The sequence below is a fragment of the Phycodurus eques genome, chromosome 4 (assembly GCF_024500275.1).
Source record: "Phycodurus eques isolate BA_2022a chromosome 4, UOR_Pequ_1.1, whole genome shotgun sequence".
NCBI classification, from domain to species: Eukaryota; Metazoa; Chordata; class Actinopteri; order Syngnathiformes; family Syngnathidae; genus Phycodurus; species Phycodurus eques.
Genome location: NC_084528.1, coordinates 27,785,708 through 27,799,922, shown reverse-complemented (window position 1 = coordinate 27,799,922; position 14,215 = coordinate 27,785,708). Strand labels below are relative to the sequence as shown.

General features: G+C 43.8%; 1 protein-coding gene across 2 annotated transcripts; it reads right to left on the bottom strand.

The window, feature by feature from the left end:
• Positions 1-4,978: 4,978 nt before the first annotated feature.
• Positions 4,979-8,867, bottom strand: tent5ba (terminal nucleotidyltransferase 5ba). Of its 2 annotated transcripts, none has more exons than XM_061675800.1 (2): positions 8,535-8,867; positions 4,979-6,579 (listed from the first exon to the last, which is right to left on the bottom strand). In XM_061675800.1, the coding sequence occupies exons 1-2, from the start codon at positions 8,700-8,702 to the stop codon at positions 5,551-5,553; spliced, it is 1,197 nt and encodes a 398-aa protein (XP_061531784.1). In that variant the 5' UTR covers positions 8,703-8,867; the 3' UTR covers positions 4,979-5,550. The 2 variants fall into 2 exon arrangements, with proteins under 2 accessions (XP_061531784.1, XP_061531785.1); XM_061675801.1 differs by lacking the exon at positions 8,535-8,867 and adding an exon at positions 7,272-7,388.
• Positions 8,868-14,215: the final 5,348 nt, after the last annotated feature.

Genomic DNA, 14,215 nt, shown 5'->3' with positions numbered 1-14,215 from the left:
AGTGATTGTTTTTCTCAATGTCTTTATGTCTCAAAAGTATTCTGTCAATTGACTGTCTGCTGTCGTACTAGAGTGGCTCCAACTCCCGGAGACAAATTCATTGTGTGTTTTTTGGACATACTTGGCAAAATAAAGATGATTATGATTCTGATAACATTGAGTCTGTTTGTTCAAAGCAGCCCTTGTAATCTTCTATTTTTAAAACATAACTAAACATTGTTACATGTTCAAAGTGCTTTTCAAGGCGATATGTACAACCCCAATTCCAATGAAGTTAAACATAAATAAAAACAGAATACAATGATTTGCAAATCATGTTCAACCTATATTTAATTGAATACACTACAAAGACAAGATATTTAATGTTCAAACTGATTAACTTTATTGTTTTTAGCAAATAATCATGAACTTGGAATGTTATGGCTGCAACACGTTCCAAAAAATCTGGGACAGGTGGCAGAAAAGACTGAGAAAGTCGAGGAATGCTCATCAAACACCCGTTTGGAACATCCCACAGGTGAACAGGCTAATTGGGAGCAGGTGGGTGCCATGATTGGGTAGAAAAGGAGCTTCCCTGAATTGCTCAGTCATTCACAAGCAAAGGTGGTACAACAGGCGAGGTTCACCTCTTTGTGTTACAACTGGGACTGAGACGGTTGAACAGCTGAAGCTGTACATCAAGCAAGAATGGGAAAGAATTCCACCTACAAAGCTTCAACAATTAGTGTCCTCAGTTCCCAAACGTTTATGGAATGTTGTTCAAAGAAAAGGGGATGTAACACAGTGGTAAACGTGACCCTGTCCCAGCTTTTTTCGAATGTGTGGCAGCCATAAAATTCAAAGTTAATGATTATTTGCTAAAGCAAGAAAGTTTATCCGTTTGAACATTAAATATCTTGTCTTTGTAGTGTATTCAATTATATATAGGTTGAACATGATTTGCAAATCATTGTATTCTGTTTTTATTCATGTGTAACTCAACATCCCAACTTCATTGGAATTGGGGTTGTACAAAAATGAATCGTAAAATGTCCACATTTATCACAATGGGGACAATGTGAATATATAATCTACTCCTATTCACATGACTGTGAATGGGCCCCTATGTGTCGTATATGTGCCCTAAAATTGACCGGCGACCAGTCCAGGGTGACGTTCGCCTTTCGCCCGAAGTCCCCTGGGATGACCTCCAGCTCCCTGTGACCAGAAATAACATGTGAACAGGATAAACAGTATAAAAATGGACGGATAGTTTGCATTCACATCCACCATAGTGACACTGTTTATTAGTAACACACACACACAGTGAAGGTGAAGCTGCATGGTCAGCTTGGTCCAATCATGAGACATGTGTTTTCCCCTTTGAGACATGTGTTTCCCCTTTGACCCATGAGATGATGTCACACTCATGTGCTCCCCAAGTATAGCTTCACTTCCAAACATGTCCACATCCTTACTCAGGTCTGTGCAATCTGGACTGAGTCTTCACTATATGGCTTGCATTAGAAGAGACAACAAAAGTGTCAAATTGATCCATCTGTCCATAGACGCACTCCTTGTAATGTATAGAAGAGTCTTATTATTATTATTATTATGAATAAATGGGTGAACACTGAAATTCAGATGAACACCCTCACGTGGGATGGTTTAGATACTTCCTTCTCCAAATATAAACAGCACACACACACACACACACACACACACATACACAAAAAGGGAACATCGATAAAACGGCTCCTCTCCCACATTGGGCCAAAATACCTGTAGACAGGGATAAGTGACACAATAATCATGACTAATTATTACTTGTTTTACTGGCAAGTCATTGCTCTAAGGCACAACAGGTGTCAAACTCAAGGCCCGGGGGCCAGATCCTGCCTGCCACCACTTCCATGATTCTTGCACAAATCGGTAACAAATGAAAAGAGACCCCCGTCCCAATCTCGTGTTGCTTATTATCACACAAGCTGAAAGGTAGGAAAGCACACAATTACAATTTAAGAGTGCCCTTTAACCGCTTGATACGAGCTTTTTAATTGTACTCCAATGCAGCGAGTGAAATGTTCAAGAACAGTCCACGTTGAGTCATCCTTAGATGCCGATCTGTGTTTGTGAAAATGGGAAGGTGATTTCCAAAACAGGCCTCTGTGCGAGCCAAGGCGGGTCATCAATAAGGCCAAGCCGCCCGGGGCTCCAAAAGCATCACCGCTCTTTCACTCAGGAATCCCAAACTGCTTCTTCTGTAAGTTTGATTGTACGAGCTTTGGGTTTATACGGTGTGAGCATTCCAAGGCAATTAACTAAATGCCCACAAAGTAGCACAAAGTCAATTCCCCCAGCACAGAAGCTCTGGTTGTATAGACTTGAAAGGAATGTGGAGATGAAACAGTTGATACTTGCTTGACAGAGAGCGAGCAGGTCGGGAGGGTCGCTGTAGGCTTAGAACATTTTTGCACATGCAGAGGCCCCTTGGATGGTAAATCTCAGCATGTGTGGAAGTGAGTATCATTAGAAACATTAATTAACATTAATTGCACCAGCCAAGGAGGTGATATAAGATTATAGAGCTCATTTCCTACTATTTCTAACACAGTTTTCTTTTATGTTATGTTCTGGGGCCTCATTTGGTTCAAGAGAAGGGCGCCACTGACTTCATATCTCTGATTTGCAAAAGCCAGATGTGTCATTTCCTCAAACTCACAATGTCCATTTGAAATAAATATTAACCTCACCCCAAATAAACATCCTTCCTCCTTGGGGGAAAAAAACCTTCGCAGCCATACTTTGCAGGCCACGATGGGCATTAAAGAGTTAACTGCTGAGCCCATTTGAACTCTGTTGCTTATCAATTGCTAACCTGTTGTAAGCAAGTTTTCATTATTATGGCGGTCAGAGAGGGCAGCACGGTGAACTAGTGGTTAGTACGTCTTGCGGTTCGGAGTTTGAATCTGAGCTCCGACTTTCCTGTGTGGAGTTACAGTAGGATGTTCCTTTTGGTGGGTTTTCCTCCAGCTACCTGCCACATTCCCCCCCAAAAATGCATGATAGGTTCATTGAAGATTCTACAGAAGACTAAAATGTCCATCGGTGTGAATATGAATGGCTGTTTGTCTATACAGTATGTGCCCTGTGATTGGCTGGCAACCAGTCCGGGATGTACCACGCCTCTCGCCTAAACTAAGATCTAATGAGGACAAACACTATACAAAATGAATGGATGGCTAAAAAATGATTATTCATCTCTTTAAGACGTATTACAGTCTTTCGACACTTCCATTTGTCAACGCCATCTTAAACATACCAATTGCCAGAGTATACATTATTTGTGATTTAACTGTATACAACTTTTTTAAAAGCATTGTACTGTGTTGGCAATTTCTGATGATGTGAAAGAAAGTTGAGATCGTCGTTGTCTCTTCCAGAGAATTTAAACTAGCAGCTGCAGGAGGACGTAAACGATGCAAGCTTTTGCTGAACTAAGCAAATAAGACTAAGCATCATACTTACCGCGGCACGGTGGCCGACTGGTTAGATCGTCAGCCTCACAGTTCTGAGGTGCGGGGTTCAATCCCCGTCCCCGCCTGTGTGGAGTTTGCGTGTTCTCCCCGTGCCTGCGTGGGTTTTCTCCGGGCACTCCGGTTTCCTCCCACATCCCAAAAAACATGCATGGTAGGTTAATTGACAACTCTGAATTGCCCATAGGTGTGAATGTGAGTGCAAATGGTTGTTTGTTTGTATGTGCCCTGCAATTGGCTGGCAACCAGTTCAGGGTGTACCCCAGCCTCCTGCCCGATGACAGCTGGGATAGGCTCCAGCACGCCCGCGACCCTAGTGAGGAGAAGCGGCTCAGAAAATGGATGGATGGATGGATGGATCATACTTACCCTTTTGTGTCCAAATCGCCTCATGGCGTTCCAAAGGGTAGGCAGTTGGTAGAAACCAATTAAGATAAAGACTACAAAGGGGAAAAGCATCCATCCATCCATTTTCTGTACCACTTTTCCTCACTAGGGTCACGGGCTTGCTGGAGCCTATCCCAGCTATCTTCGGGCGAGAGGCGGGCTACACCCTGAACTGGTCACCAGCCAATCGCAGGGCACATATAAACAAACAGCCATTCGCACTCACATTCACACCTACGGGCAATTTAGAGTCTTCAATCAACCTACCACTCATGTTTTTTGGGATGTGGGAGGAAACCGGAGCGCCCAGAGAAAACCCACGCAGGCACGGGGAGAACACGCAAACTCCACACAGGCGAGGCCAGCATTTGAACCCCGGTCCTCGGAGGCAGATGTGCCAACCAGTCCTCCACCGTACCGCCAGGGGAAAGGCAATAAAACGAAAATACTAAAAACACAGTTGTAAATTCAGGTGGGCTGTTGTTATACAATGTGATATTTTTCCACCACAGTACAAATAGAAGCGTCCCTAATAATAAACGGCTTAAAGGATAAAATGTGAGGTCAGAACCAGGTGGTTTGCAGCTTCTCCATCCATGCTATCGCTGTATCACCATCAAGATTTTAGACCACAACTGGGTTATGGTGTCAGTCAAGCAAACAGGGTTTGGGTTTCCAGCAGTATCATGAGTGGGAGAACAGGCAAGCCTTTGTAAAAAAAAAAAAAAAAAAAAAAAAAAAAAAAGCTTTAGTTTCGTATCAGAAGAGAGAGAAGCCATTGTGCTTGAGAAAAGCCTCCTTCTGGTTCATGTCCTCAGATCGTAACGAATCCTCAGAACCCCCCCCCCCCCCCCCCCCCCTCATTTAACAAATGCAGCCAAAAGTATACGTGCCTTGCTGGAAAGCAGTCTCCTAGATGAGATCGAAAAGACAAACAAGGATTTTGGAGGATTTGAAGATCAATTTCACTAATTGCTTCTTGCAAAACTGAACATTTATATTATCCTTCTACCATGTACCATCACGGTCCACTCTCGGGCCCTGATGAAAACAAGAATAACCACAACACAAAAAAATGACTTTTCCTTTTTTTAATCTCACAAAAATGAATGCTTCTGCTCCTTAAAGACAGGCGGAGTATTCTAGACACACACACAAAAAAACAAAAAACCTGAATGCACAGTTCTCACGTTACAAACATTCTCGAGAATATTTCACAGGTCATTTTAGGCACTTGGAATTACAAACCAAACAAAAAATAATTCCCTTTCTGAGAAAATACATCTTTGGTCCAGTATTTTACAGAAATTCAAAGAAAAAAATGGGACAATAAAATCAGCTTTAACAATTGTCACCTAAAGATTGTATTTCTTTCTATAAAAAGCTTCATAAAGACTTCTTTATTATTATGAATTTTTTTTAAATTTTATTTTACTTTAAATAAGACATTATCGCTACATCTTAAAAAATGACCAGCAATCTCATGGATGTTGTGTCAGCTCAATCGTAGATACAGCAGAACAGGATTGTTTTGTGTGTTCGTTTTAAATCGAATCACATTTGGCAAACGTGGTTTTTTTTTGTGTCTGTGTTCAGTCCTCTTTCTGCGAAAAGATACAAAAGCAATCCATCTTTGGGCGCATTGGCCTCAGCTACACGGCAGCCACGTCTGATACGAAGCGGTGCACGGCGACATGTGCGGCGCCTGCACGTGTGCGATGTAGTAATTGCTGAAGTTAATGTCCTGGACGTAGGGCGCGGGCTGGTAGTAACACGTGACGTTGGTCACCGTGGGGATGGCGTTCTGCTCGGCCAGCACCTTCAGCGCCAGCATGGAGATGAGGCTGAGCGTCTGGCGCCGCTCGTGACCCATCAGACACACGGTGCTCTCGTTCACCACCTGGTACAGCGTCAGCAGGCACTCGTAGCGTTTGTGCTCCATGCCGGCGAAGTGGTTTTGGAGGTAAGCCTCCAGTTTTCGCTGCTGCTCGCCAATGTCGGAGAAGTCAATAAAGAAGCGCGAACACATGTAGCGCTGCATCTGCTTCATGTCGGACTCGGAGGCCGCTCGGAAGCCCCGTACGAGCAGGTGGCAGTACTTCAACAAGCCGCCCCCTCGGATCTCTTCGGGGCTTCGCGTGGCTATGGTCCTCTGACGCAAATGATCCATGGCCTCCTGGAAGTCGCCGTACACGCTCTCGCCGACCACCGTGGGGTGAAAGCTCTCCGACATGGGCGTCGCGGAGCAGCGGTCGAACAAGAGCAGAGAGTCGAGGCAAATCTGGAAGGAGTCCACGCTGAACTCAAACTGCCGCCTCAAAGAGTCCACGAATTTTAGCTCCACGTTCTTGCCCGTGTTGTTGGACAGCGAGATGAGGCTCCAGCGGTCCGTGTCATTACAGACTTTCACCAGTTTCTGCACGTAGGCCTCCTTGAGGGTCAGCGCCGTGATGCGCTCCCTGGAGACTCCAGGGGGAAGGAAGTCAAAGAGGCAGTCCAACACCACATCCTTCACCAGTCGGAACGCCTGGTCATCCTTCAGCGCCACTCCGAAGATCAGGTCCAGGTCCTTGTAGCCCAGCCCGGTGTCCTGGTGGAGCACGTGGCTGGCGGCCGAGCCGTTCAGCCTCACGTCTTTAACGCGCACCCCCTTGTCCTCCAGCCGCGCCCGTACCACCTAGACGGGAGAAACACACGCAGCGGGGCGTTAAATACGTGCATGGAAATACTGTACATTGAAATCAGCCACTTTGTGAAGGCTAGATCAATACTCCTGCTATCAAAGTCCATTTTGTCAGCATCGGTGTCGGGTTAAATGAAAGCGGAGGAGGCCAAAGATAGCGCAGCAGTCTCAAACCGTCACACACACACACACACACACATGCTGTAACATGTATGCTGCATATTTGTGAGCTCCCTGCTCACTGCCAGGCAGTTGATGCGAAAACCTTTGCTTTGTGGCTTTCCTTCTTAGCGTATGGGTCACTAAGTGTCAGCTGCGTTTCCTTTCCTCTCTTGGTGACCTGGATAACGGTTCAACGAAAGTGTTTTGCCACATACGAAGAGGGGGATTCGAAGCCGGAAACTAGACTGTCGCCAGTAACCTGAATAAAATGAGTTTCTGGAAGGAAAAAAAACAGCTACTTTGCTCATTTGTAGCACGTCTACGAAAAGGAACGGCTCGTGATCCGAAGCAAACCACGTCATGTGTCATCTAACCATGGAAAGGAACAGGTCATGGTCTAAAGCCACATTATCTACCTCTCAAAAGGAGACGCTCAGGATTGAAAGCATATCACATCACGTGGGCCTATTTATATATACACTCAACTCTCTATGGCAGGAAAGAACTCATGATCCAAAGCATACCACATCGTGTGTCATCTCTCTGTGGAAAGGAATGGCGCATGATCCAATCACGATCCATCCATCTGTAAAAGTACACGGGACCTTCACGAGTCTTCACTGCAGACAAACGGAGACGTACACAATCCTAATTCCCCCACCCTAACCCCCACGCCCCGCAGCACTGACCCATCAGATTAGAGTGTGTTAAGACCTATTTATATATCCAGGGTCAGGCTATAGAGACAAACTTTTTTTTGCTCTAGGCAAGGCAAGCCCTCACACAATCTTCACAACCTGATTTGTTCATAATGACTCAGCCTGGGAGAACGTGAACTTTGCCTGCATTGATGTCAGATCCTGGAATGTGGACGCTCAGATTTACATTAGGCAGCGCTTCTGCAGAAGCTGCAAGTGTGGAGGTGAAACCTTAGCGGGGACCAGGCGCATGTCTTTCCTTATATAGTAAAAGCGACAGCGGGGACTTCCGTCATAAAAAGCTGGCTCGCTATGAGCTAAATAAAAAGGCAAACGTGGACATTATAAAACAATCTTCTCATCCTCTAACACTGCATGAACCAAAATCGTAGAATTCTCACTCATCGCATCGTTCTAGTTAGTCATGCCAGGAAATGGACTTGTAAATATTCTATACTATTCTATCCCAACAACATGAAAAGTTTGGCTTCGGGGTCTGCATAAAAACCAAAAGCGAGCATGCGCCTCCACTTCAGGGGGCTCCAAGCTGCATTTTAAGTTTCCTGCAACACTCAATGGAGTAGTCATCTTTCCATAACCACAAGCATGAGCTCAGGGCTTCACGCTCGCTGAGATCATCATCATCAACAACGTGCGAATAAAATACGTGCGGCATGACTGTGAGGCTTGAGATGGACCATAAGTGGAATTTTGACTCACGAGAAGACGCTTTGCAGATAGCCAAGTGTCTGCCCAGACGCCACAAGGGAAGGAAAAAGTGTGTAAGTGAGCCACTGGAAATGTGGGGGGGTTGGGGGAGGGTTGAAGTTGCAATTAAGGCCATTTTTGTGGCTCATGTGAGACAGGCTGACAACTCCTGAAGAGATATATAGTTGTTGCTTTTTTAAATGTCAAAAAAAAAAAAAAAAAATTGAGAGCGAAGTGCAGAATGTAAGACTTTATGGAAATATTACTCAAGATGAGGAGTAGAGGGTTGATTAGAATGTTCTGTGCTTACAATTCAGTTTTAGCAACATGCAACGTCAAGTACTTTACCGCTCAAATATAAGCAGATTTCCATTTGTCTACCTGAACAATCTGTCGGGGTCTCATGGACAGCGTGGGGAAGTTTCCCCGGCCGTGGATGGGCACCGCCTCCCCCAGGATGGCATCCAAACGCTGCACCTGATCCCAGGACAACACGCAGAAACGCCGGCTCTGCTTCGAGGCATCCCCGCACTCCATGCCGATCGACATGCCCCGAGAGAAACGCACGGAAAGGGAAAGAAAAGGGATTCCTGTGGGATATTCCACTGAGTGCGTCCCTTTTTCTGTTGGATGGAGTTCGGCGGAGGAAGTGTTGGGTCAGCTGGTAGCCGAGAAGTCCGCCCTGCGAGCTCAAGCGCCGATTCATAAGGAAAGTCTCGTGGGCGCCGAGGCTCCGCCTTTATTAGCACACGGCGCGTTGATTGGCTGCCGTCTTTGGTCATCGCGGAAAAGGACTGGTGGACGCACCCACCGTGTGACGTCACTGCTCTACCTCTTCACGGACAAAAGAAATTAAAAAAAAAAAAACAACTCCCCAACGCATTGATGTCAATTCAGCACCTTTGCAGAACTTGCCAGAACTTGCCTTTCAAAAGAGATATTAAAAAAAATATATATATATATATATATATATATAATCTAATATAGCTTTACTTTTAAAATGTATTTGAAAACTATTTAGCAACTTAAACAAGTAAAAATAAAATCAAACTAAATCTCATGCACTTCCCTTCTAAATGACTCAAAAATCACATTCACAATAACACGCAGCCTGTCTGCTCAGCTGCAAAAGCAAATTTTTAGCTGCTAAATTTACTTATGTTTAAATAGTCCAACAGCCACAAGTTGAATCCCAAACGATTCAATGTAATTACATGATGAATATGAATAAAGCAAACCTATAATGTGAAGTGTTTATATGACTTCTACAAAAAAAAAAAAAAAGTGATGCTAAAGAAACTAAAAGGAATCCATCCATCAATTTTCGTCACAAGTGAGCTGGGACCTGTCCAATGTATCTTTGGGTGTGACGCTGAGTCAATTTGAAGCAGTGCTGTGGTGTCAACTTCATAATGTTTTGTATAATCACCCAATGACATCATCACGGAATGGCAATGTAATTTATCAACAAATGCACCCGCCTTTAGCATCCATCCATCCATTTTCTTTTACCGCTTCTCCTCCCTCGGGTTGCGGGCGTGCTGGAGCCTATCCCAGCTATCATCGGGCGGGAGGCGGGGTACACCCTAGACTGGTTGCCAGCCAATTGCAGGGCACATTTAAACAAACAACCATTCGCACTCACATTCACACCTACGGGCAATTTAGAGTTGTCAATTCACCTACCACGCATGTTTTGGGGATGTGGGAGGAAACCGGAGTGCCCGGAGAAAACCCACGTAGGCACGGGGAGAACATGCAAACTTCACACAGGCTGGGCCGGGGATTGAACCCTGATCCTCAGAACTGTGAGGCAGACGCTGTAGCCAATGGTCCACCGTGCCGCCGCCTTTAGCAACGTCCCCTGAAAATTCATTACCAACACCCAACTTCCATTCTACTGCCTGACCCAAGGTTTTTGAAGAGATTAACAGTCTTGCTACACATTTTTACACTCTCAGACGTTACAGAACGACTTGCAATTTGAGCAAACTCAACGCTCAGCCTTTGTTGACTCAAGCGATATTTGCAGAGCATGCCGGATGTTGTTGGTTTATTTTGTTTTTTTTCTTTACGTCTGCAATGCCCTGCTGCAAGACCATATCTGCGGGCCTCACCGGCACCACATGTAAGAGAATTCTTCCGAGTATTTAGAGTGTTGCTCTGCGTGCCAAAACGCCTTCATTCCTCCACCCTCTTGATGTAAAAAATGAACACCTGCTGAGTTTGCTTTTTCATCGCTCTATCGCGACCAGTCAAACAAACAAACACACATAAAAACACGTATTTATGTATTTGTTTGTTTGCCTAGGTACACCCTAGGCCGGTTGCCAGCGAATCACAGGGCACATATTAGTGACTGTTTTTTTGTCAATGTCTTATGTCTAAAAAGTGTTCTCTGTCAATTGACTGTCTGTTGTCGTACTAGAGCAGCTCCAACTACCGGAGACAAATTCCTCGTGTGTGTTTTTTTGGACATACTTGGCAAATAAAGATGATTCTGATTCTGATTTTAAATTGCTATTGTAGGCTATTTTCAAATTGGAGGGGTCTAGTAGCAGTGGGTCATCAAATACATCTTCGGCACCAACTACATAGTCCAATTATATGTGTTAAAATCAGAATTGCCTTTGTAAGGATAATACCGCTCGGTTTTGACAGACACTGTCAGAGAGATAAAAATGACTACTGTGGTAGTAGTTTGCCACGGTCAGACTGATAGCGACCTCTGACAGCGTCAATCGAAATCAGAATTCTTGTCTTAGCAATGGCAACATTTTGGATACGGTCATGTAACAATCTAGACTGCCGACGCAGCGAGGAAAGCGATGACGTCACAGCACGTCAATGTTTGTGTGTGATAGTAATTATATATAAGTAAGTATAATGGAACTGAAATGAGCTTGTTAAAGTATTGAATGGATTTTTCTCCCTGAACAGCCATAAGGGTGTGTTCACATTTTGTGATGTTTTGTTCTGTTTAAGCACAAAGTGCATTAACCCTGAAGGCGCGTCTCATTTGATTACGTGTGCTAACCACATAAACGGTGTTTAAATAAACCAATGAATCAGCGGAAAGCATAAACGGTCACAATTAAGTTGGGTACAGGCAGACAACTAGCTTTCTTGTTAAGAGGTTTTTTTTTGTTTGTTTTTTACCTCTTGACAAAGTAAAAAAGCAACTAGCGAGAGGCATCCAGTTATCAGCATTACATAAAAATACACAAATGATTTCCACAAAACTTTGCAGAGGTGGTAGCATGTGGGCCAAAGAAGAATACAATACATTTTGCCGCTGATCTAAATTAGGAAATGTCATCGTTTGATAAGTGTTGGCATCCATTGGAACCGTCAACCCTCAGAATGAAAATGGAAACAAAAGTTTCACCTCGGCAGACACGCTAGTTATACTGTGCTTGGTCTTAACAAATCAACAAATCCAATGGTGACCTTCGTCTCTTTCACTGTACTTAACACCAACTGGCAGCATAGTATGCAAAACTCTTCAATGAAAACAACAATGAGTGCCTAAGATGGACGTACTGTAGCTATATAAGAAGGTGTACTATTCAAATTCTGATCATTTTGGGTTGTTGTGAGCTGAAAAGATTTGGGAAGCAAATGTTTGAATAGAGCCTCTCTGTTTGGTTAATCCTCTCAAACGTGTGCAGACAGGACTACATAACGTGAAAGATGAAACTGTGTATGTATGTATATATATATATATATATATATATATATATATATATATATATACACTTCATTGAAATCCAGAAGCTGTCGGATGTTTGAACTATGATAGGGTGCAAATAAATTTATAAAATGTTGCTTGGCAGGCAATCATCTCCTTTATCGGTCATTGTCGCATTTTGTATTGAGTTAAAGTGGCAAAAACGATCACTCCTTCATTTATAATTGTGTAAGAGTTTATGATGAAAAGGTTCCATCGTGCTGACGTTTAAGCTTCTCTTTTTCCACAACACTCCCAGTCTCACACAACCCATCGTACTTGTCCTCTCATAACGCCTGTACTTTATATTGCATTGATTCTTGTTGGATGGAAGCCAAGATGAAATCCAGTAAATGCCGACGAGAGCCCTCAATGATAATCCCAACACAAAGGCGGACATTACTCTTAATAGCAGACATTACTCCTTCACTGTTTTGTTTACCAATGAGCAATGCAGGGGACTAGTAAAAGTAATTTCCTCTTTTTAAAATGTCCCGCATATTGAACGACAGATAAAATACAAAAAAAAACCTGCGCTCGTATCAGTCCACACGGCACATAAGTGCACCTGTAAAATGTTTACGAGAGAGTGAAGTTCATTTTGGGATTGACCGGTGTTAGCTTTTAGTGACGCTGCAATAAAACAGACGCACAGAAACACTCGAGCACACACGTCATAATGTTTTCCTCAAACATGTGCGTACATCCAGGAGGACGGGACTTTTTGGTCCCCATGGAAGATTTTTCTCCTAATCCTCACAACCTAATCACATCACTATGGCAACAGCATCCATCCGTGTCATCTGGACAGATGTGTCGTAGGTCTGACGGTTGCGGCGCGAGGCGGCCACTGCGTCATAAAGACTATAAATAGCCCATCGAGTGGCAGCTGCGCATCCTGGGAAAGAAAAGCTGCATTTCACCTGAATGTGAAACACTCGGTAAAAGCGCAAAGAGGGCAGATAAATATTTAGCCGCTTGACATTATCAGGTTTCTTCACTGTCCCATGGCAGAGTGAGTCATGCATGCACACACCAACATGAGCAGTTTTATATTTACCATTTATTATAGGATAATAAATCTTATTTATAGACTGGGCTGAAGGTTACATTTGGAATTTGTTTTCATAATAATCTGAAAAGGTTTATAGTCACGCATAACACCAATCAAGAAAAAAAATCAAAAATAAAGGGTTGGATTTGGCTTCAGGCAACAGAATAAATAATAACTGCATCATGGCAGAAAGTAAAACCCCAATTCCAATGAAGTTGGGACGTTGTGTTAAACATAAATAAAAACAGAATACAATGGTTTGCAAATCATGTTCATGTTGGGTGCCATGATTGGGTATAATAGGAGCTACCCTGAATTGCTCAGTCAAGCAAAGATGGGGCGAGATTCACCTCTTTCTGATCAAGTGCATGAGAAAACAGTCGAACAGTTTAAGGACAATGTTCCTCAACGTACAATTGCAAGGAATTTAGGGATTTCATCATCTACGGTCCATAATATCATCGATAGGTTCAGAGAATCTGGAGAAATCACTGCATGTAAGCGGCAAGGGCGAAAACCAACATTGAATGCCCGTGACCTTCGATCTCTCAGGCGGCACTGCATCAAAAACCGACATCAATGTGTAAAGGATATCACCACATGGGCTCAGGAACACTTCAGAAAACCAATGTCAGTAAATACAGTTTGGCGCTACATCCGTAAGTGCAACTTGAAACTCTACTATGCAAAGCAAAAGCCATTTATCAACAATACCCAGAAACGCCGCCATCGGCTTCTCTGGGCCCGAGCTAATCTTAGAAGGACTGATGCAAAGTGGAAAAGTGTTCTGTGGTCTGACGAGTATACATTTCAAATTGTTTTGGGAAATTATGGATGTCGTGCCCTCCGGCCCAAAGAGGAAAAGAACCATCCGGACTGTTATGGACGCAAAGTTCAAAAGCCAGCAACTGTGATGGTATGGTGCTGTGTTTGTGCCAATGGCATGGGTAACTTACATATCTGTGAAGGCACCATTAATCCTGAAAGGTACATACAGGTTTTGGAGAAACATATGCTGCCATCCAAGCAATGTCTTTTTCATGGACGCCCCTGCTTATTTCAGCAAGACAATGCCAAACCACATTCTGCACGTGTTACAACAGCGTGGCTTCGTAGTAAAAAAGTGCCGGTACTAGACTGGCCCAGACCTGTCTCCCATTGAAAATGTGGGGCGCATTATGAAGCGTAAAATACGACGAGACCCCAGACTGTTGAACAGCTGAAGCTGTACATCAAGCAAGAATGGGAAAGAATTCCACCTACAAAGCTTCAACAATT

What these genes read in the sequence shown, in the direction of transcription:
- tent5ba (XM_061675800.1), bottom strand. Translation starts at nt 8,702, where the DNA reads ATGTCGATCGGCATGGAGTGCGGGGATGCCTCGAAGCAGAGCCGGCGT. An exon ending in GACCCCGACAGATTGTTCAG is followed by an intron (nt 6,580 to 8,534) that starts GTAGACAAATGG and finishes TCTCCCGTCTAG; the next exon opens with GTGGTACGGGCGCGGCTGGA.